The following is a 22,114-nucleotide window of genomic DNA, read 5'->3' as shown; positions in this document are numbered from 1 at the left end:
TGGCTGCCCAGACATGAATAATCACACAGAATCTATATTATTTACCACACTGTTTGGCCAATAGCTTAGACATATTTCTAGCTAACTCTTACATCTTAAATTAATCCATTTCTATTAATCTGTGAATCACCATGAGGCTGTGACTTACTGGTAATGTTCTGACTGGCAGCTGGTGTCTTTCTCTTTGGCAGCTTCATGGCGTCTCCTTAACTTCATTTACTTTATATAGCTCTGTTCAGATTTCCTGCTTGGCTTTATTCTTCTAAGCCATTGGCTGAAACAACTTCTCTGATAACTAATGATAATAAAACATATTCATTGCATACAGAGGGGAATCCCATATCATTTCCCCTTTCTGTCTAAATAGAAATGAGGGTTTTAACTTTAACATAGTCAAATTGCATATAACAAAACAGGTATTAAGGAAGAATTACAGTTACAATATTTATGTCTATTTTACCTTTTATCATAATTAAGGAAAATTATAATTATAACTATCCATTCTTCAACTCTATAAAAGTCCCAAGAAGGATATAATATTACCTAAGTTAAAAGGAAGTGCATTATAAGCAACTTCCAAAACTCTAGAGTTGACAGAAATACCTTGCTGCCTGAACAGTCACCCAAAGTTCTTCCATAACATTGTGGTATTCATCTTCAGCCTAGAGGGCCATAGTATCCAGAAGACTTTTCCATGAAGCAGGAAATTTCAAAGACTGTTTTGTCTCTATTGGCAGTTTTCCAGTCACTTTCTTCTGTATCCTGCAGAATGTCTGGCAGACTCTTTTATGGAGCAGGTACCCGGAAGGATTGTCTCACCTTTAGGGTAAGTTCAGCAGTCATTGCTCCATGGGTCCTATATGTCCAATTCTTTCAGCATACCATCAAGCAGTCCAGGCAAGAGCAGTTTTCTTGCCCAAATTGCTAACAAATAAGGAGCCTCTTTGATGCCCATCATCCTCTTGAAGTAGATTGTGCTGCTTGCAGCAGATGTGTCTCATTTTCATGAAAAGTTCTAAGATACATTTTTAATGCATGTTTTATAAGTCTTTGAATGGTTTGAAGAATACCTATCTGTCTGAAATATATCTCTGTGCATCTAGAAAACATAACTAACATTACTACAAGTTTGACTATTATAGATGACTATTAGCCTGTATTTCTTAATTATACATTACATTTTTAATGAGGTGCACGAACACAATAGGTTAAACAAGAGCATAAATATACATATAACAAAATTGATCTTAAATCTGTACCAATAAACCAAGATCCATACTAATGCAAAGTATTCATATTTATAGCATATCCCATTTAAATGTAAACAAACATTTATAGACAATTATTTAGGGAATTTGCGTGTTGTTCTCTAGACTGTTTTCCTGTTGATTGGGGGTACTGTTAATCAGGTCTTACATGGGGGTATCCTGTGTGGTAGGTCCATCTTATCCAGCAATCCTGAAGCTTTCATGGATATTGGATCATATGGGCCATTGCTTCAGGGGGTCTTGTTTGATCAAACCATATTAGCCAATAAGGAATCCACAGATTTCTATCCTCTGTGGAAACAAAAGCAGAACCTCTTTCCCAAAGCAGCATATTTTAGACCCAAACTTTGAAGTCAAGATACATTTAAAATAAATATGTTGGTTTAGCTTAGCAACCCATATAATGAAATGTCTTTTTGTGCTTATCTCATTTATAGTCAAAAAATTGAAAGAAGAGTATGCATGATCCAGACTCTCTGTGTATTTTGCATCTTTATGTGGCTTCTTTTTCTTTATTCCTTTAATCTGTCTGTATTCTGTCTCTTTAAAGACTTCGTTTTATTTTTTTCAAACTATTTTTTTATAACTGTCTAAACTTTTCATCACCTCTCTCCCAAGCCTATGTAAATTTTTTTAAACACACTGTGACCTGTTCAGAGGTTATTTTTCTGTCTGAATCTGTCTTTATTGTGTATCTCTAATTATTTTCTGACTGGAAGCATTTTAAAATGGTAAACAGTGTGGCCAAGACAACACTGGATGCTGACTCTGCCTCTCTTGGCCCTCTAACATGGCAGAGGTAGTTCACCACCCAGCTCTGGGACTGCCAGATAGGAGCCATGCCCATCACATCAACTCTGGGAAGTAGTTGGCCATGCTGCCAACTAAGTAACTTGTGACACTTTGCCCACAAACCTCATTCAAGTGCTCGGCCTCCTGAAAGACCCAGAGCTGTTCATGAACAACAACTAGCATGAACCAAGAAGCCTTCTTAAATGAACTATGCAGTTTTTGCTGCTACCACTGAGTCAAGTAGCCTTCTCTTAACGTAATCTTGCCTCTACTTGCTTCTAGCAAACAGATCAAATCTGAAAAAAAAAATACAGCTACCAAGAAGTCATGATTAAATCTGTTCTTTTGTGTTTAGAACTCCTTCTCAAACTCTCTCAGGTTTTATGTAGATGTAGTTGCCTCATGTTCGTGTGCAATTTTGTAAACAGAGACTAGTCATTTGTTTCCCAGCCATCTGCATGCAAATGATCACACAGAAACTATATTAATTACAATGCTGTTTGACCAATAGTTTATGCATATTTCTAGGTACCACTTACATCTTAAATTAACTCATTTCTATTAATCTCTAATCACCATGAGGGTGTGGCATACTGGTAAGGTTCTGACTAGCAGCTGGTGTCTTTCTCCTTTGGCAACTACATGGCGTCTTTTGACTGTGCCTCCTTTCTCTCTATATCTTTGTTCGGATTTCCCACTAGGCTTTACTCTTACTAAATCATTGGACAAAACATCTTCTTTAATAACCAATGGTAATAAAACATATTCATAGCATATAGATGGGAATCTCACATCAACTTGAAGTAATTTTGGGAGAGATAAGCAACAACTATCCCAAACTCAAGAGAATTCAACTTATAAAAAGAGCTAACTGAATCATTCCTCGTATTGTATAGGACACACTAATAACTGGAGCATCTATATTCTATACAGATTCAAATAAGTCAGGAAATGCAGGTTACAAATCAGAAAATTTAAGTAAATTGGATCAAAGCCCTTGTCATTCTGTCCAAAAGTCAGACTTATATGCTATTCTCATGGTACTAAGGGATTTTAAAGAACCTCTCAACATAGTTACTGATTTACAGTATGCAGAAAGAATTGTTTTGCATATTAAAATCACTTAATTTATACCAGATGATACATAATTGAATATTATTTATTCAGTTACAAAATAAAATCAAGAATAGGACTCATCCCATATATATAAAAACACATCTGATCCATATATGTCTGCCAGGTCCTTTAGCACAAGTTAATACAGAAATCAGTCAATGATTGATTGTAAATGTGCTGAATGCCTCAGAATTTCATTTTAAAGAACCATCTTGTCAATGGCAAAAGTTTAAAAAGAGAATTTTCTGTAACATTGCAACAAGCCAAGGAAATTATAAGGAAATGTACTACTTGTTCTTTTACAACCGAATATCACTACCTGCAGGAAGTAACCAAAAGGTACTCAAAGGAATGACATCTGACAGATGGATGTGTTCCATTTGTAGATTTGGACAACTAAAATATATACACCACACTATTGTTACCTATTTAGATTTTCATTAGGCAACTGCTTTGAATTTGGAAAAGGATGATTAAGTATTCACACATTTCCTAGAAGTTGTGGCTGTCACAACTATACATGAACAAATAAATACAGATAATACCCCAGCATATATCTCTAAGAAAATGAAACATTTTTTGCTTGTTATAATATAAAGCATGTTACAGGTATAACACACAATCCTACAGAGCAGGCAGTTATAGAAAGATCAAATCAGACTCTGAAGGATCCGTTAAATAAACAGAAAGGGATAATAAAGACCCCCAGAAATAGGTTGCATAATGCTTTATTAACTTTGAATTTTCCAAATGCTAATGAGAAAGGAACAACAGCTTCAGAGAGACATTGGATAATTTAAAAAAAAAGAGCAACAGAATTTAATCAGCCAATATACTTTAAAGATGTACTGACCTCAGAATAGAAACCAGAACATGTGTTATGCTGGGTAAGGCATTTTGCTTTTCTTTCCACAGGAACTCAAAAGCTATGGATACGATCAAAACTGATACAGATTTTAGAGGAACGAGTGAGATCTCTTAATTAAAAGACATGATTGTTCATTAAACACTATGGCTATTTAATCTAAACTAACCTATAAAACTAACAAATGCTTTTCATTTGATCAGACAGAACTTTCCAAAAGAGAATCTCCTCAAATTGATGGTTATGGGAAGGTTTTGATTTCTTTCTTCCATTGTATAATTTTAGCTCCTTTGTCGAAATTCAGGTGTTCATAGGTTTGTGGGTTAATATCTAGGTCTTCGATTCGATTCCATTGGTCGACATCTCTGTGTTTATGCCAATACCAATCTGATTTCAAGTTGATTATTGTCTTCTCAAGATCTGTGAAGAATTTTGATGGGATTTGGATGGGGATGGCATTGAGTCTATAGATTGCTTTTAGTAGAATTGCCATCCAAGAGCATGTTACCCCAAGATACTTTATGCTATTTTTGGCTATTGTGAGAGTTGAAGTTTCTTTGATTTCCCTCTCTGCTTCTCTATCCTTTGTGTATAGGAGGGTTACTGATTTTTTTTTAGTTGATCTTATATCCTGCCACATCACTGAAGGTATTTATCAGCTGTAGGGGTTTTTTGGTAGAGTTTTTGGGGGTAACACTAACCAAGGAAGTGAAAGATCTATTTGACAAGGACTTTAAGACTTTGAAGAAAGAAATGGAAGAGGACACCAGAAAATGAAAGGATCTCCCATGCTCTTGGATGGGTAGAATCAATATAGTAAAAATGGCAATTCTACCAAAGGCAATTTATAGATTCAATGCAATCCCCCATCAAAATCCCCCAAAATTCTTCACAGACCTTGAGAGAACAATAATCAACTTTATATGGAAAAACAAAAGACCCAGGATAGCCAAAACAATCTTATACAATAAAGGAACTTCCGGAGACATTACCATCCCTGACTTCAAACTCTATTACAGAGCTACAGTAATGAAATGGATATATATATATATACAAATTTGAGATTAATTTTGTTAAAACATACTGTACATACATTTCTAATTTTGTTCAAGATATTGTACCTATACAGCTCACTTAACAATGCAATGCAAATTTCTAGTTCTTGAAAATTATTATTACCATCTGTTTAGGATAAGAAAATGCGGGTTAGTAGCTAATCATCTATTAAAATCATATTTGTAGTTACATTAGGTATGTTTTCAAGTTCAAAGATATATTTTAGAAAGGTTGTCTACAAACATTTTAGAGATCTGCAGAATATGGCATTTAAGATGTTTTAATAACATAGAGCTCACTAGAAATATGCCTGAGTAATCGGCCAAGCAGTGTTGTAATTAATATAGTTTCTGTGTGATAATTCAGGTCTGGGTGGCCAGAAATTAAATAGGAGTCTTCTATTACACTTGGGTCTCTGAGCAAGTTGATGACTAGATAGTTATAGTTTTCCTTGTTTACCAGACTCAGAAAGCAAGTTATGATAGAAAGGAAATTAAATGCAAACTTTAGACTCATAAAAAAGTGTAGATATGGAGTATTTTCTCTGAATTTGTCAAATACAAATGGATTGGACATTGCTGCTGTATTTGTTGCTTGTATATATTGTATATATTTATTGTACTCATTGTATATAGTTTTTCTTATATTAGTCATAGCTTTCTTTTTTAATTTTAGACAAACAGGAAGCTATAGTGCTATATTATTTGTGTTTTCATAAATAAAGCATGTTTCAAGATCACTGCAAAGCAGCCACACTAGTCAGCCATATAAACCAGGCAGTGGTGGCACACACCTTTAATACCAGAAGCCACAATAGTTAGCAAATAGAGGCTAGGTGGTGATTTTGCATTCCTTTAATCCCAGCACCAGAGAGGAATATAAGATGGGAGGAGACAGGTATCAGCTGAATCTCAGTCTGAGGATATTTTGAAGCAGGATCACCCATTTTTCTGTCTGAGGTAGAGGTAAAATCCTATGGCTGGCTGTTTTGCTCTTCTGAACTTCTGGTTAAACCCTAATATCTGTCTCTGGGTTTTTCTTATTCATGCTGCATTTTATTCTGCATTATGTCCTGCAGAACAATCTAGGTCATGGCAAATAGCAGGACTTCCATTGTTGTCTGTCTTTCTATCTGTCTGTCTGTCTGTCTGTCTGCCTGTCATCTATCCATACATCTATTATTTTTAAGACATTGTCTCATTATGTAGTACAAGCTAACCTAGTTCTCCTTATGTAAACTCTGTTGGCCTCAAACTCAAGATCCTTTTATCTGCAGCTTCCAGGAGTGCCAGGATTATAGACCTGTGCCTTAGGTAGTTAGCACTGATGAAAAAGAGAAGTGAGAGTTGGAAGCAATGAGGACTTAGCTAACTGTGCTTTCTAGTTTTATGTCAACTTGACATAGCTAGAGTCACCAGAAAGGAGGGAACCTCAATTGAGAAAATGTCTCCTTAACAGTTATAGGCAAGCCTCTGGAGCATTTTCTTAATTAATGATTAATGGTAAAGGGTACAGCCCATTGTTCGTTTTTGCTCATGATAGCTTTGACTATCTGGGATTTTTTTCTGGTTCCATATGAATTTTAGGATTGTATTTTTATTTCTGTAAAGAATGTTGTGGGGTTTGGTTTGGAATTGTATTGAATCTATAACTTGTTTATGGTAGAATGGTCATTTTCACAATATTGAGTCTACCAATACATGAACATGGGAGGGTCTTTCCATTTGCTAGTATCTTCTTCAATTTCTATCTTCAGAGATTTAAAGTTTTCAATTTATATATTTTAACCCATCAGAAGTTGATTTCTTAATGATAAGAATTTCCTGTTCCCAGATGATTTTTTTCACTGTCCATTTTTAGTGAAGTCAATCTTTCTTGTGCTTTTATAAAATGACACATTTTTTTATATGCCATATTTCCATGTATTTATGGGTCTAGTTGGGAATGCCATTCTGTTTTCTTGATCTATTCTGTACTATTATATGTAAAAGTACAATATTATAATGTGCTTTTAAAGCTGGTGTTTCATATTCTCTCTTGCAAAAGAGTAACTTTATCATTTTTCAAAATGAGTTTTAGAATTTTTTTAAATATATGAAACTCTCTAAGATATAGATTGGTACATGAAATTTGAGCATTGATTTCTAAGTGAATTTATCTCTTCTAGTTTTGAAATTTCCTATATGTGAACATGGTATTTCTATGTGTTAGCTTCCTTCAAGTCTTCTAGAATAATTTAATAGATTTCTTCATATTACTTTTCTACATTTCATTTCCAGACACAGAGTTTCTATTGCTTTTGTAAATTTTACTTTCACTAAATAGGTAAACTGGTGTGTAGGTAAGTCATTTACTTTCTGTTGATTCCATTTTTTTTATTTCTTTGACATAATACAATTGCTAGAATAGTACAAAATACATCTTGTGCACTCTCTCCTATTTAAATGTACATCTAAGCCTTGTCTAGTCTTATGTGCCTTGTATATCAAAATCATACCATTTGTATCATAGAAATTGTATAGTATTTTCAACAACTGCCAAGGGACTGCCCTTTGTTACTCTAATTGTTAGTAAAAAGTCTTTTAAAAAGAATGTTTTTACTATTGGTATTTAATTTTCCTAAATAAATATTTCTGTTAAATCTGATCTTTCTCTTAGAGCTGCAATATGCTAATGCTGTAATGCGCTTTGATTATGTCTGGCTTCGAGACCACTGCCGCTCAGCATCGTGCTATAATTCTAAGACTCATCAACGGAGCCTGGATACTGCCAGTGTGGATTTATGTATCAAGCCAAAGACCATTCGCCTGAATGAATCCACACTCATCTTCACTTGTAAGTATACAGGAGTTTGTTGGATTTCTTAGGTCTTTTTCTAAAGAATAATGATTTTATTTAAAAAAATAGTTTGGCTCTTTCCAAATTAGGGTGTGTTTTTTTTAGTGAATTTCCCCCCTTGTTTTAGAAGCAATTTCAATAACCTTTTGATTTTGTTTAGTTTTGTTACAGCTAACATCATACTTAATTTTCAGACAGGATAATTTCTAACTAGGAAACATTTCAAGGATGGCTGCTTTTGTCACTCTTTGTTCTGCCTTTATTTGTTTTGCACTTTATTTTTAAGACAATATCTTGTAATATAGCCCAACTGTCCTTAAATTTACTATATAGATCAGCCTGGCCTCATACTAGTGATTCTACTGCTCCAGCTTCCTGAGTGCTTGGGTTTCACACATAAGGACTAACATTCTCAGCAGAAAGTAAAGAGACCTTGCTTCCCTTGCTTAGACTAACCCATACCTCCTTGGGAACCGCCTGTACCAGCCTGAATGGCCTCATTCATACCATTCCCCTGTTGAAAGCCCTCTATGCCTTCTGTAAACCATACTTCAGGTGCCTTCTGTACTAGGCCTGCCTATAGCTCCCAAGATTTTTGCTCCAGGATCCCAGCCTGCATATCCTCTGTAGCAAGAAGAAGACCAGGCTTTCCCTACTTGGGCCCACCCATATTGTCCCTCTTGCACAGAGAAGAACTAGGGCCTACCCTTCTTTAGGCCTACCTATATATCCAGGAGCCACACTTAAGGCAAGGACCATGAACTGCTACACTGTGCTGACCTATAGCTCCTAAGAATTTTGTTTCAGTGTGGGAAGAGGAGAGAGCTGCTTGTTTGTTCCTGACTGCTTAACCCAGAAATAATCACTTAGAAACTATATTATTTAAAACACTGCTTGGCCTGAACTGTTAGCTCTAGCTTCTTTTTGTCTAACTCTTATATATTAATTTAAACCATTTCTATTAAACTGTATATGGCCATGTGACTATGGCTTACCGGCAAAAGTTCTGGCATCTGTCTCTGGTGGGGCTACATGGCGATTCCCTGACTCCTTCTTTCTCCCAGAATTCTGTCTAGTTTTCCCCACCTACCTCTATCCCCTTATGGCTTTGCTATAGGGCCAAAACAATTCTTTATTCATTAACAGTAATCACAGCATACAGAGGGAAATCCCACATCAGTTTCAGGAATACAACCAACATAGCCTTCTTCAGAAAGAAGATCTGACTTAGTTTACTTGAGCCTACCTACACCACTCCAGAACTTCTTTTATAAGCCCCACAGAGGAAAATGAGCATCTCGACCTTGTAAATTTCTCTGCTAAAAGAAGGAGAAGTTTTAAAAGAACGACATAGGGAAAACATGAAAAACATTGACCAACATACTACTTAAGATGTGCAAGTCCCAGAACAGGAAAAAAAATAACAAGACAGTATGACTCTTCCATAAAGTGCTAATTACATAATAATAGCACCTAAATGTAAATGACCTGGAAAAACTTCCAGGCAGAGAACTTAAAAGAATAATTGCAACTGTGTTCAAACAACTCAAAGACATGAATGTACTCCAAAAGAATGAAAACAAAAACATAAATGAAATGCAGAAGTCAACCCAAGATATAAAAATAAAATTTAACAAAAATAATTGCTGAACAAAAGCCAAACTGAAATTCTGGTAGAAATGGAAAAACTCAAAATGTTAAAAACAAAAACAAAACCCTCAATGGAAAGACTCACCAATAGAATGGATCATGTAGGAAGCAAAAGAATCAGGGGCAGAAAAAATAGAGAAATTAGGTAACTCAATAAAAGTCAATGAGAAGTTTTAGAAAATATATTAATAAGTAAAAGCTAGAGTAGCAGGGAGTTTGTTGTGAGATTCTGTCTCTTAGGAATGTCAAACACACTCCTAAAGTCTCACCAATATATGACTGCTTACACATGAACTAAACAAGGACAACAACAGTAGACATGTTAATATGGATGAGGAAAAGCCCAGAAGATCTCAACCCTATACAAAGAACTTAAAGCAACAAGGGAATGCTGGAAGTTGGAGGAGATGTAGTCCACACCAGAGAAAGAATACCTCAACTTGTCTTCCAATACCAAATGGTCAACCCTGAAATCATACATAAAAGTAACATCATATAGATTATACATGTTATATTTATGTATTTAGGAAAATATACATATAAAACAGTGAAAAAAAGCCATAAATATGGAGGGTGGGTCATGTATCGAAGGGTTTGGAGTAAGGAAAGGGAAGGGAGGAAATGATATATTATAATCAAAAAATAAAAGAAATTTTTTTTTAAAAAAATATAAGAACAGGCCATGGAGAAATGGATCAGTAATTAAGAGCAGTTGCTGCTCTTGACGAGTATGTAATTTGGCCAGTTTCCTTTCATCTGTAATCCGAGTTCTGGGGTTGGTCTATGGGCACGAAACTCATACACAGTACACTCGTATACATGCAGGCAAAACACTTATACACATTTTAAAATGTGTGTATATATATAATCATTTATGCCCCAGCATTTTTTTTTTTTTTAGTTTTTTGAGACAGGGTTTCTTCATAGCTTTGGAGCCTATCCTGGAAATGGCTCTTGTAACCAGGCTGGCCTTGAACTCACAAGGTCTACTTGCCTCTGCCTCCTGGAGTGCTAGGATTAAAGGTGCGCACCACCACTGCCTGGCTGCCCCGGCAGTGCTTAAGCTTGCATGGGCAGCCCTTTTATGGTAGCTCTCTAGTTGTTCCTATCCGAAATGCTCGTGTTATTGTCATTCCTAAGGTTCAGCAGTCTTTCTTTATGCTGTCTATCCAACATTTTGTTTTGTTTTGTTTTGTTTTGTTTTTGTTTTTGTTTTGGTCTTCCTCTTCACCTTATCTTGTGCATTCCTCCAAGCAGTGCTGTCTTTGGGTATCTGCTGTCATTCATTCTGATAACATGGCCCAAGTGTCTCAAGCACTATTGTTGTATCCTGTAGTTTACTTATTTCCATAGATGGAGGTGTTTCTTAAAGTTATTATTGTACAGCCTATCTCTTTGTGTGGATGTCTAGAATCCTGCTGAGACATGCCATCTCAAACACCTAAAAATTGTATCAGTATACAAAATGTCCTAAACAGAGATAGAAACATGCATATATACAATCTGACAAAATAACTTTGCATAGGTGTACAAATATAAACAAAAGTAACAGATATAATTTGAACTTGTGTTAATATACAAAAACTATACCATTGTAAATTATCCATAAATAATAGCTCACAAGTATTCATTCTATTACCCACTATTACTCTCCCCCCCCCCCTTTTAACCCTATATAGTTTTCACCCTAACCCTCTATCTAGTACAAGTAATAATCAACAACCCCTAAACAGTGTTTCCAACTCTATAAATAAACTTTTCTTGGGGGGGGGGTTGTCTTCTAGAATTGCTTCCTGCTGTCATGGTGGCAATGTTCTCTTAAAGGGATCCTGCAAATTAAAGTGATGGTTAAGTTTCAAAATTACTGTCTAGTATAGTTGCAAATAATTTCCAAGTAGTCTATAGAGTTTTCTTTTTCCAAGTTCTTATTTGAAGTTCTGGCCAGAATGTCATGAGATGGTGTACCATTTCCAAATCTGGTACCCAAAAAAGCAGTCTTATAATAGCACTGTCTGCATCACAATGTCATCTCAACTAGGTAGAGTTGTTGCTGTGGAGCCCCATCTTCTTCCTGGAAACTTCAAAGATTACTGCAGAAAAAGGATCTGTAGGAAAATCTATGTTCATCACGAAAAGCTTAAACATTATTCATATAAGCATACATTCAATGAAGAATATGATATAGACAAAATAGGCATGGAGAAAGTAAAATTGTTCCTAGGCTTTCTTCTGTCCCATACCAGATGGCTCCTGATGTGAGACAGAAACTCGGCATGTTCCTTTTAACAACATACTTGGATTTAGAAAAGTACAGAGCCATTGTCCAACTCCAAAACCAACTGAATATATTAATGTGTGTGTGTGTGTGTGTGTGTGTGTGTGTGTGTGTGTGTGTGTAGGGGGTACTTGTACTCTTTGATGAACTTTGTAAGAGCAGTATTTGCTGGACATGACAAGGCCTTTGCACACAAAACACAGTTTTTGCGACTTTTGGCACATAATAAAGCCAGTCAAAATTCCCATCATGGATGAGGGAGAGACTCATGAAGTAGACTCAGTTGTTTAAAAATAGTGCACATCAAGATTTGAGTAGAAAGTGATGGGCAAGAACAGTTGGAACGGGAGAGAATAGGAGGTGGATTTGATCAATATATGTGCATCTATAAAATTATCAAACAATTAAAAATGTAAGACAAATGTTGACAAAAGAATAAACATTTTAAAGTAGTAAATTGTTGTCAATATTTCTAAATTTTATTTTAATCATTTTTTTCCTCCTAAAAAGGGCCAGATGGTCATGTGACTAGATATGATCTGGATTGGCTGGTGAAAAATAGCTATGAAGGGCAGAAACTAAAGGTAATCCAACCTAGAATATTATGGAATGCTGAACTCTATCAGCAAGCCCAAGTTCCAGCTATAGATTTCCAGAGTTTATTAGAAACAAACGATGAACTGAAGAAGTTTCTGCAGAACCTTCTGCTATATGGAATTGCATTTGTAGAAAATGTCCCTCCCACTCAAGAGCATACAGAGAAGTTGGCGGAAAGGATCAGTTTAATCAGGTAATTTACTAACTCTCTGAAATGCACAATAACTAATATCTACATGAGCACCAATTAAAAGATGTAAAAAGATCTAGCTCATGAAGCATCTGCCTCAAAAGTACTAGGCCCAGGTTCAGTCTCCAGTACTACCACCACCCTCCCCAAAATAATCTCTCTGTCCCTCCCTCCATCTCTCCCTACCTTTCTTTCCCCCTGTCCCTCACTCACCTTTACATCATGACTTCCTCCCTGTACTGCATTCTGCTTTCAAAAGGGGCCTGAATTTGTACTGTATTTTAAAAATAGAGAGATTCTAAAAATCACCCAGTTTTCATCTTTATAGATACCTAACTCTCAATCATAGATTGGCTGTTAATACTTCATTGGATACATTATATTGCATTTAGCATATTCACAACCTATATTGTATTTTGGTCTGCAACCCTTTTAATCATATTTTCTTGTCTGTTCCTCACTGATAAGCACCTGATTCTAAGATCCAATCAGTGACTTTTCCAGGATCGCTGTGACAGTAAGCAATATGCTTCTGGTTTATTTATCTTAAATAAAGTGTTCTTTTCATTACTAATTTCCATTTTTCATACAGATTTATCTTCTGTAGCATTAAATGTGACATAAATTTACTTCATTACAAATAGTATTTGTTTTTTATTTAATAAAATTCATGTCTGACTAGTTCATTGTGTTACCCAAAGTACCAAAATATGCTAGGTCATGAAGACAGTGGTAGTAGAACATAATAAATAGCATTTGTGAGCCATTTAGTTTGAAACACATTTTCAGAGCTCTCAAATAAAAGAAACTGTTGCTAAGCAAACAACTGAGAAAGTTTGGAAACTTTTGTTTCAAGAGGAAATCCATTTCCTGTTTGCTGTTAGGTTTAAGGAACTCTGAAAGCTAAATGATTAAAGTATCCTTTCCTCAAATCTAGGTGTTGTGGCACAGTCCTTTAATCCCAGAACCTGGGAGGTGAATCTCTGAGTTACAAGTCAGCATTGTTTACAGAATGAGATTCAGGACAGCCAGGGCTGCACAGAGAAATCCGTCTTGAAAACCCAAATCAAAAAAGTATCTTTTCCTCAGATCTGAACCTACTGAGAAAATAAATGCAAAATCAAACCTATTATCCTGCAGGAGAAATTTAATATAGCAAGTCTCATAATTGTAACAAAAATACCATTTTCTCTTTTTCTTGTTCCTCTGTGTTCAAATAATTAAATGAAAGCAAACACCTCTATGACATATGAATAATATGAAAACTCTCTCACACACTTGATTATTAGATTTTCTATTTTAGAAAATGACTGTTGTTGAAAAATCTGAATATTAATGAAAGACAGTAGTTGTTATATAAATTAATTAAAATTTTCACTTGCTGTAAGCAGCCACATCATTATTTCTATAAAAAGAAAATAAACCCAGGGGATTGCCTTGAATGAAGAGGCTATTAAAATAATTAGATAAACAAAGGGCGGTGATCCCTGAGCTTTCAGAATGTGCATTTTAGTGATTTTCAGTTCATATTCTTAGAGTATTAATTAGTGACATAATTTCAATGATTGGCATCTTTAACTGTCAATTTCATCTATATATAGCAATCTGTAACAACAATTATTATATATATTAAGAATAAACAATGATGAATAAAATTACAAATATAATTAAATATTACATTAAAATTAAATATTACAAATAGCTAATAGTTTTTTCTTGATTTTACTTGTCAGAGAAACCATCTATGGAAGGATGTGGTATTTCACTTCAGATTTTTCCAGAGGTGACACTGCCTACACCAAGCTAGCTCTAGATCGGCACACTGACACTACCTACTTTCAAGAGCCCTGTGGGTAAGTATATTAGACTTTTCCAGTGTAGTGTTCTTCTATTTGATGGTTTTGAATAGTTTCTTAATTGTCTTCCATTCTATTTTAGTGAAGATCATGTCTACTTACCATGGACTTAGATGAGTGTTTCTTTATCTTCTCTGGAAACATAGTCATTTTAAAATATTCTAGTTTAGTCTTCATTAAACTTTTATGAATAAAAGTTGTATTTAAAATATAACACATATACATGTGTGTCTGTGAAAAGAAACAGATACTGGCTTATGCTGTAGCGTAGTTTGCTCTATCCTAGAACTTGAACTCAGAATGTAGCCGAGACTTGAACAATCCTCTTGCCTCAGGCTTCCAACCCACTATATGGGACTACAATATTTTCTCAAAGTAATTACAACTCACCAAAAAAGTTAAATAACTATAAGTTTTAGAAATAATATTTTTGGCATGATGGTAGAGATCTTTAATTGCAGAACTCAGGAGGCAGAGGCTGGTAGATGTTACTGTATTCAGAGATAGCCTATTGATAGTGGTGCAGAGTTAAGGCTGTGACATCAACTAGACTGTAATCTGCAGTCTAAACATGTATTATTAGCTTTTTGGTGTTGAGCATGTAAGTTAAAATCTCCAAGTTTCCATATCTTCATCTGTAAAATGAGATTAGCAATACAGTCTATCCATTTATGTTGAAAATGGATTAAATTTTGTAAAAAATTTAAAGCACTTAACATTCTTTTCAACACATACTAAGTATTCAGTAAGGATTAGTTGCCATTACCATTTTAGTTATTGTAATCACCACTATCATCTTCATTATTAAATGCATATCCTTTCTGAAGCCACTTTTGCTCTGAATTTCATCGTTTCAACTGGAGATTTTCTTCTATCTTTAGCCTTTCCATACCTGTTGGCTTCCTAGCAGTCAATTTTTATTAATTCTCTGCTTGTGTATACTTGTTTAGACTCTATTTTCCTTTTTTTAAATATTTTTAGAGCTAACCTTTTTTTAAAAAAAAATATGCATGAAAATTATTATTAGCATGCATTAAGTGTAAGGGGGTCTTATTTTGATAGTTCCATACATGCTTATAATGTGCTTTAATCATATTTATCCCTTCTATTATTCTTACCTATCTATACTCCCTTCTCCCTTTCTATTTTATCATCCCTAGTAGCCCCCTCTCAGTTTCATATCTTCTTTCTCCTTATTTACCATATGTTCACTAAAACATGTAATACTTGTAATGACTTACTTTGCATTACATATTGATATCAAAAATATTAATGTGTGAGTGTATAGGTTGCATTGTGTATGTGTATATGTATGTATGTGTGTGTATGTGTGTGTGTGTGTGAGAGAGAGAGAGAGAGAGAGAGAAAGAGAGAGAGAGAGAGAGAGAGAGAGAGAGAGAATTTCTTTATCTACTCCTCTATTGATTAGGCATGCATTATAATTCAGTTGCTGTGAATAGTATGACAATAAATACAGATCTGCAACTGTCTCTGTGGTACACTGACTTGGTTGTTTTGGGTATATTCTCAGGAGAGCTATAACTAGATTATTACATTCTTACTATTTAAAATATAGTTTTTACATAATATATCCTTAGTATGGTTTCCCCTCCCTCTACTCCTCCCAGTTCCTCCTACTACCCCTCCCAACCAGTCTACCCTCTTTCTGTCTCTCAATAGAAAACAAACAGGCTTCTAAAGAATAATAATAAAAAAGATAAAACAAAAACTAGCTCATTGGAATAGGAAAAAACAAACAGAAAGAAAAGAGCCCAAGAAAAGACACAAGAAATGGATATAGATGCAGAGACCCACTCATTTGCACACACAGGAATCCCATAAAAATCACTAAACTGGAAGCCATAATATATGCACAAAAGGACCTATGATGTAAAAAGATAGTGGAAAAACATAATTAAAATAAAGGATAAAAAATAAGATTTTTTTCTTTAAAAAAGCCTTGACATGACATTATAAGATAAAAAATAAAATCTCCAAAGATGTCATTGAGTTTGTTTTCTGCTGGTCATCTACTACCGGGCATGTAGCCTACCCTTAAGAGTAGATTGTTTCTAGTGAGATACCTTTAGAGAAAACTCATTTCTTATTTACAAGTGGTTATCAATTGGCGATTGCTTCACGGTTAGAAATAGGGGCATATGTCCACTTCTCATATAAACACTAGGGCCCCATCTGATTCAGACCCATGTAGGCCCTGTGCATGCTGCCTCAGTCTCTGTGAGTTCATATGTGCATCAATCCTGTTGGTTTAGAGGGCCTATTGCCTTGCTGTCCCCCATCTCCTTTGGCTCTAACACTCTTTCTTCTCTTCTGAAAGGAAGCCATAATACATTACATAAAGGACCTGATGCAGACCCATGCAGGATCTGTGCTGCCTCAGTCTCTTCTCTTTGAGTTCATAAGTGTTTTATTAGAGGGATTTGTTTTCATAGTGTTCTCCATCCCCTCTGACTCTTAAACCTTCTGATGGTGTCTGAGGAGGGCACTTATCTATGAGTATAACAGAATGTCTTTAGGAGTCATTGTATTGTTGTGTTCTTTCAGTAGAAGAGTAGTATTTTATTTTGCCCTAGGTCCCTGGGTTGTCTAGTCTCAGGTTCTTGGTCATCTGAACAGTGTCTAATATGGGTCCTTCTCCTGGAGTGGGCCTTAAGTCAAATCAGATGCAGCTTGGTTACTCCTACAAGGTCTATGCCACCATTTTCCTAGCATATCTTGCTGGCAGGATATCACTGTAGATTGAATGGTTTGTAGGCAGGTTGGTATTTACCTTTCTTTTTTTGTAGCATGCAGACTACTGTAGTAATAGGGGTGGCGGGGCTGCGTCCCCAACACCCCAGCCGCCTGCCCGGCTAGCTCAGTCGGTAGAGCATGAGACTCTTAATCTCAGGGTCGTGGGTTCGAGCCCCACGTTGGGCGCCAAAATGTAGTGGCATAAACGAATGCAGACAGAGTGTAAAAATATATATATATAGCTTTAATGTAGAAATAGACTTACAGAACCACCGTTCCCACGGAGACCAGGAAAGCAGAAGCGAGCAGCTCGGAGCTTGCTCGCCAAATTTATAGGCAGACATTAGCCCGAGGCGAACACGCCCCTTAAGGGGCGGGACTTATCCCTACAGACTACCTTCCCAAACCATGATCAGTAATCAGTAGGGGTGAAGGCTTTATGTTGGCACCAGGTCATCTTCTCTGTCTTCAATGAATTGTGTAAATATTGTCTTTAGTAGTGAGCCCTTGCTATTAGTTTTTGAAGAGCAACCCATTGTCTTGGCAACAGCCTGGGTTGTTTGGGGATTCTTATGGGACCCCCTTTGACCAACAGTTCAATTTGATGTAGACCATTCCCAGTATTGGAAGCTTCATTTAGTGACAAGAGATGTCCAGATGGGGCTTTCTCCCCCATTATTTAGCAATTTCCTCTAGATCACCTTCATATATGTATATTGTAATTGTCTGTCCTGTCCCTTTAAGAAACAAGCGCCGCCCACTCCCTCCCCAGTCTGCTAAAGCAAGCAGATCTTCTTTCCACTTCCAGCCTGCTAGTCCTTCCTTTCCATCTCTCTCCTGAAGAGGCAGCTTCTGCCTCTCTTCCTTCTTTGCCCTTCTCCCCTTCCCTCTCCTCCTCCCTTCTCTATCTCTAGTTCTCTTTCGCTCTGCTTCTCTCTGCTCTTCCCCCTTCTCCCCTTCTCCCCTTTCCCGTTCCCTTCCATAACCCACTAAATAAATATCCAACCTCACTTTACATTGCATGTGCCTATCCTTCTCTGTCTGTCACCCGCCATGCAGCTCTCTGCCTGGGACTCGCTGCCCCTCAGGGAATGGTACCGGTTTCCTTTTACCATAAAATTTTGTGCCATGACTCAGCCAGGCTCTTTCCACCTTCCCTCCCGCCCAAGGTGGGCCAGCTGAGGACACATCTCTGTCTCTCACCCGCTGCATGGCTCCCTGCCAGGGACTGGCTACCTTTGTGGCCCATCATAGTCTTGTGGCCTGATGCCCACTGCAGCCACTTGGGGAATGGCACCATTTTATTTTTACCATAACATTTGGTGAATTTCTCTCTCATGCTGCCTTTCATAGTCTTAAAGAGACTTTTCATTATGCAAAAATATCTGCCACAGCCATTATGACATAAATATACTACTGTTTATATAATATATATGTCTAAAACTTATATTTTCACAAACCCAAAGAATTCTTGTGAGTTCCAGGGAGCCAAATTGAAGGATTCTCCTTAAACAGGTCAGATACACCCCTCTCAATTCCCTGGTTCTAATTTTTTTCCTAAACTTCACTTTGTCCTCTGTTCTGCCAATACCTTAAACAGGTGTAACAGACACCAGACATTTCCATATCACAAACACCAGACAGGAACAAACAGACCAGCTACACCAGGATGTGACCAACACCCAGCTTTCTCAGATTCCGCCCAAATACGATGCCCACAAATAAGCAGAAAGAAGTCTTGAGAATCCACTCCCCCAAATTATTTAACCTGTTGTGCCTAACCTCCCACCTTTTTATTATAAAAAAGAGATGAGAATGTAATGGTCTGTCTTGTCCCATTAAGAGACAAGCCCCACCCACTCCCCCCCATCTGCTGAGGCAGGGGAATCTTCCTACTGCTTCCAGTCTGAGTTCCTTCCTTTCTGCCTCTCTCCAGTCTCCCACTTCTCTCCCCTTCCCCCCTTCTCTATATATCCCTCTCTGTCTCTCTGTCTCTGTCTCTCTCTCTCTCTCTCTCTCTCTCTCTCTGTTTCTCTTTCTCTATCTCTGCCTCTCTCTCTCTCTCTCTCTTTCTGCTCATCTCCCTTTTCCCTTCCCCCCTTTCCCTTTTTCCTCCATAACCCACTAAATAAATACCGACTTTCTCTGCACGGTGTGCCTAATAGGTCTCTGTCTCTCAACCGCTATGAAGCTCCCTGCCTGGGACCTGCTGCCTTCATGGCCCTCCGTGGTCTCATGGCTGCCCACTGCCACCATTCAGGGACTTGCATATATATGGTATATAAATATATAAAATATATACCATAACATATATATTTTAAGAAGTTTCTACTATGTTAGGTTTCCATATTAGCCCTCAAATGGTGCTTAATTTTAGCTGTCTCTCTCTGTATTCCCTCTCTTTTCCTCTCCCCACCCCAATTTGATCCTTCTCTTCCATATCCTCATCCATCCATAACTGTCCTATTTCCCTTTCTTAGGGATATCTATCTGTCTCCCTTAGGGGGTATTTTTTATGAATAGTAATGAGTTTCATAATAACATTATTACTGTTCCTCAAGGCTTTCATACTTAAGCCTTCCAAATGACTTCATTCAGTTTGTTGCTTTTTATCACCCATAGATCATAAAACCTACCTCACTTCTGAGTTAAACATTTTTAAGTGACTACTAAATAACCCAGACCTAGAAGTTTCAGAGAAAGTTCAATATGGTCAGAAATTACTTTTCACATTTTAAGTGCATTTCTTTTAGATTCTTGATTTTATTCCTTTATCTTTCCTTATGTTTCTTCCTTGTTTTACTTTGTGATATATTTTCCTGTATTTTTACATGTTTCAATAAATTGCTATTAAGTTTTATATTAAAGTATAATTACATTGTTTCTGCATTCCTTTTCTACCCTCCAATCCCTCTGATGTACTCTACCCCACTTTAAACCACAGCCTCTTTTTCTTTGTTATTATTATATATGATTTGTGCTAGATTGAGTTAGAATGTTGCCCCCCCATTTGCTCATATATTTCAATATTTAGTCCCAGTTGGTGGAACTGTTTGAGAAGGCTTAGGGGATATAGCCTTATTGGAGGAAGTATATTACTGGGGATGGGATTTGAGGTTTAAAAAACCCATGCCATTCCTACTTATCTCTTTCTCTGTGTGTATGTGTCTTGTGCTTGTACATCAAGATGTAAGCTCTTAGCTACTTCTCTAGTTCCATGCCTGCCTGCCTGCTGCCATGCTTCCCAACATGTTGCTCATAGAATAACTCCATGTAACCATGAGCCCCAAATTAAATGCTTTCTTTCATAAGTTGTTTTTGGTCTTTCATGGCAATAAAAATGTAACTAACATGGTCCTACTGCAGCCAGGGTCAATGTTGATGTCCATGGCCCATGTTGCCACCAAAGGCCACAAGGATGCCTGTCCTCTGGGCCTCCACCTGTGGCTATGTTGGGGTCCAGGGCCCTTCTGATACCAGGTCTGTGATAACCTGAATCATCTACACTGATACCAAGGGCTATAGTGTTGTCCAGGACTGAGCTGCTGCCAGGGGCAATTTTGTGGTCTGTGGCTCTACCATAGCCAGGGTCTAGGTTGAGATCTGTGGTTTCTGTTACCATTGAAGGCCATGTGACTTCTCATGGTCTGGACTACTTACTACCTGGGCCAAATTGGAGTCCAAGGACCGTGTTGCTGCTGATTGTCCTTGGTCCTGCCACAACTGGGTTCTATGTTGATGTCTGATGCCTGTGTTACCACAGCGGCCCATGTGAACCATGTGTTGAACCATGTGTTAAAGTACAAGGGCCATGCTAAACTGGTCCTGCCCTCACTAGCCCAGGAGAGCTAACCCCACTCCTCATCAGCCCTAAGATACTGGAACCCAATGACCCAGGCACTGAGAGCTGTCCCCATCTTTAATAGAGTTTCCCACATACCCCCACCCCTGCACTTGGGAAAGCTAGCCCTACTTCCTCACCATGGTCAAGGGAGAGCTGTTTCTGCACCTGATAGGGCTAGTCCCAGCACTCCAGTCAGAACAACTCAGCTACTACCATCCAGGGCTTTGTGTTGGCACTAACCTATCTACGACCTACTGGAAAAAGTGACTGGTCCTACAAAAACATAGCCACAGGAAATGAATGGGTTTGGGGTTTGGGGTGAATGATGTGAAATTCCCAAAGAATCAATAAAAACTATGTTAATAAAAAAGTGACTAAGACACTATCTTAATTAGGGTTTCTATTACTGTGAAGAGACACCATGACCATGACAACACTTATAAAGGAAAAACATTTAATTGGAGTGTCTTACATTTTCAGAGGTTTAGTCCATTATCATCTAACCATGGTGGCATACAGGTAGACATGGAGCTGGAGAAGTAGCTGAGAGCCCTACATCTTTACTCAAAGGCAACAGGAAGTGGTCATGAGATGTTGGCAAAGTCTGCTTATTTGTTCCCAACTGCCCAGACCCAAAATAATTACACAAAAACTATAATATTTAAAACACTGCTTGGCCAATAACTTAAGCATATTGCTAGATAGCTCTTATATCTTAAATTAACCAATTTTCATTATTTTATATTTTACCATGAAGCTCATGGTTTACTGGTAAAGTTCCCAGGCATCTGTCTCCTTTGGCATCAGCTGTATGACATCTCACTGATTCAGCCTACTCTCTCTCTACATCTCTGTTTGGATTTCCTGCCTGGCTTTACTCTGTTAAGCCATTGGCCAAACGTAGCTTTATTCATTAACCAATAAAAGCAACACATACAGAAGAACTTCCCACACCAATGAGACAATGGCTGTGGCTTAAGCATATAGGAAACATCAAATCCCATGCCCACAGT

At 37.1% G+C, this 22,114-nt stretch overlaps 1 protein-coding gene and 1 non-coding gene across 2 annotated transcripts; both read left to right on the top strand.

Moving 5' to 3' along the window:
* Positions 1–7,733: 7,733 nt before the first annotated feature.
* On the top strand, positions 7,734–14,500 carry LOC121437015 (trimethyllysine dioxygenase, mitochondrial-like; the record flags this gene model as incomplete). The annotated part of the gene is made up of 3 exons (XM_041636893.1): positions 7,734–7,932; positions 12,371–12,650; positions 14,381–14,500. Coding segments are annotated over 3 exons (599 nt in total), but the record flags the coding sequence as incomplete, so codon positions are not given.
* Positions 14,501–17,370: 2,870 nt separating this feature from the next.
* Positions 17,371–17,443, top strand: Trnak-cuu. Its single transcript has one exon. It is a non-coding gene; the product is annotated as a tRNA-Lys (tRNA).
* The last annotated feature ends 4,671 nt before the right edge of the window (positions 17,444–22,114 follow it).

This window comes from Microtus oregoni, unplaced genomic scaffold (genome assembly GCF_018167655.1).
Source record: "Microtus oregoni isolate MIOR12 unplaced genomic scaffold, Mior012 000050F_023, whole genome shotgun sequence".
Classification (NCBI taxonomy): domain Eukaryota; kingdom Metazoa; phylum Chordata; class Mammalia; order Rodentia; family Cricetidae; genus Microtus; species Microtus oregoni.
This window is presented reverse-complemented; position numbering and strand designations above follow the sequence as displayed.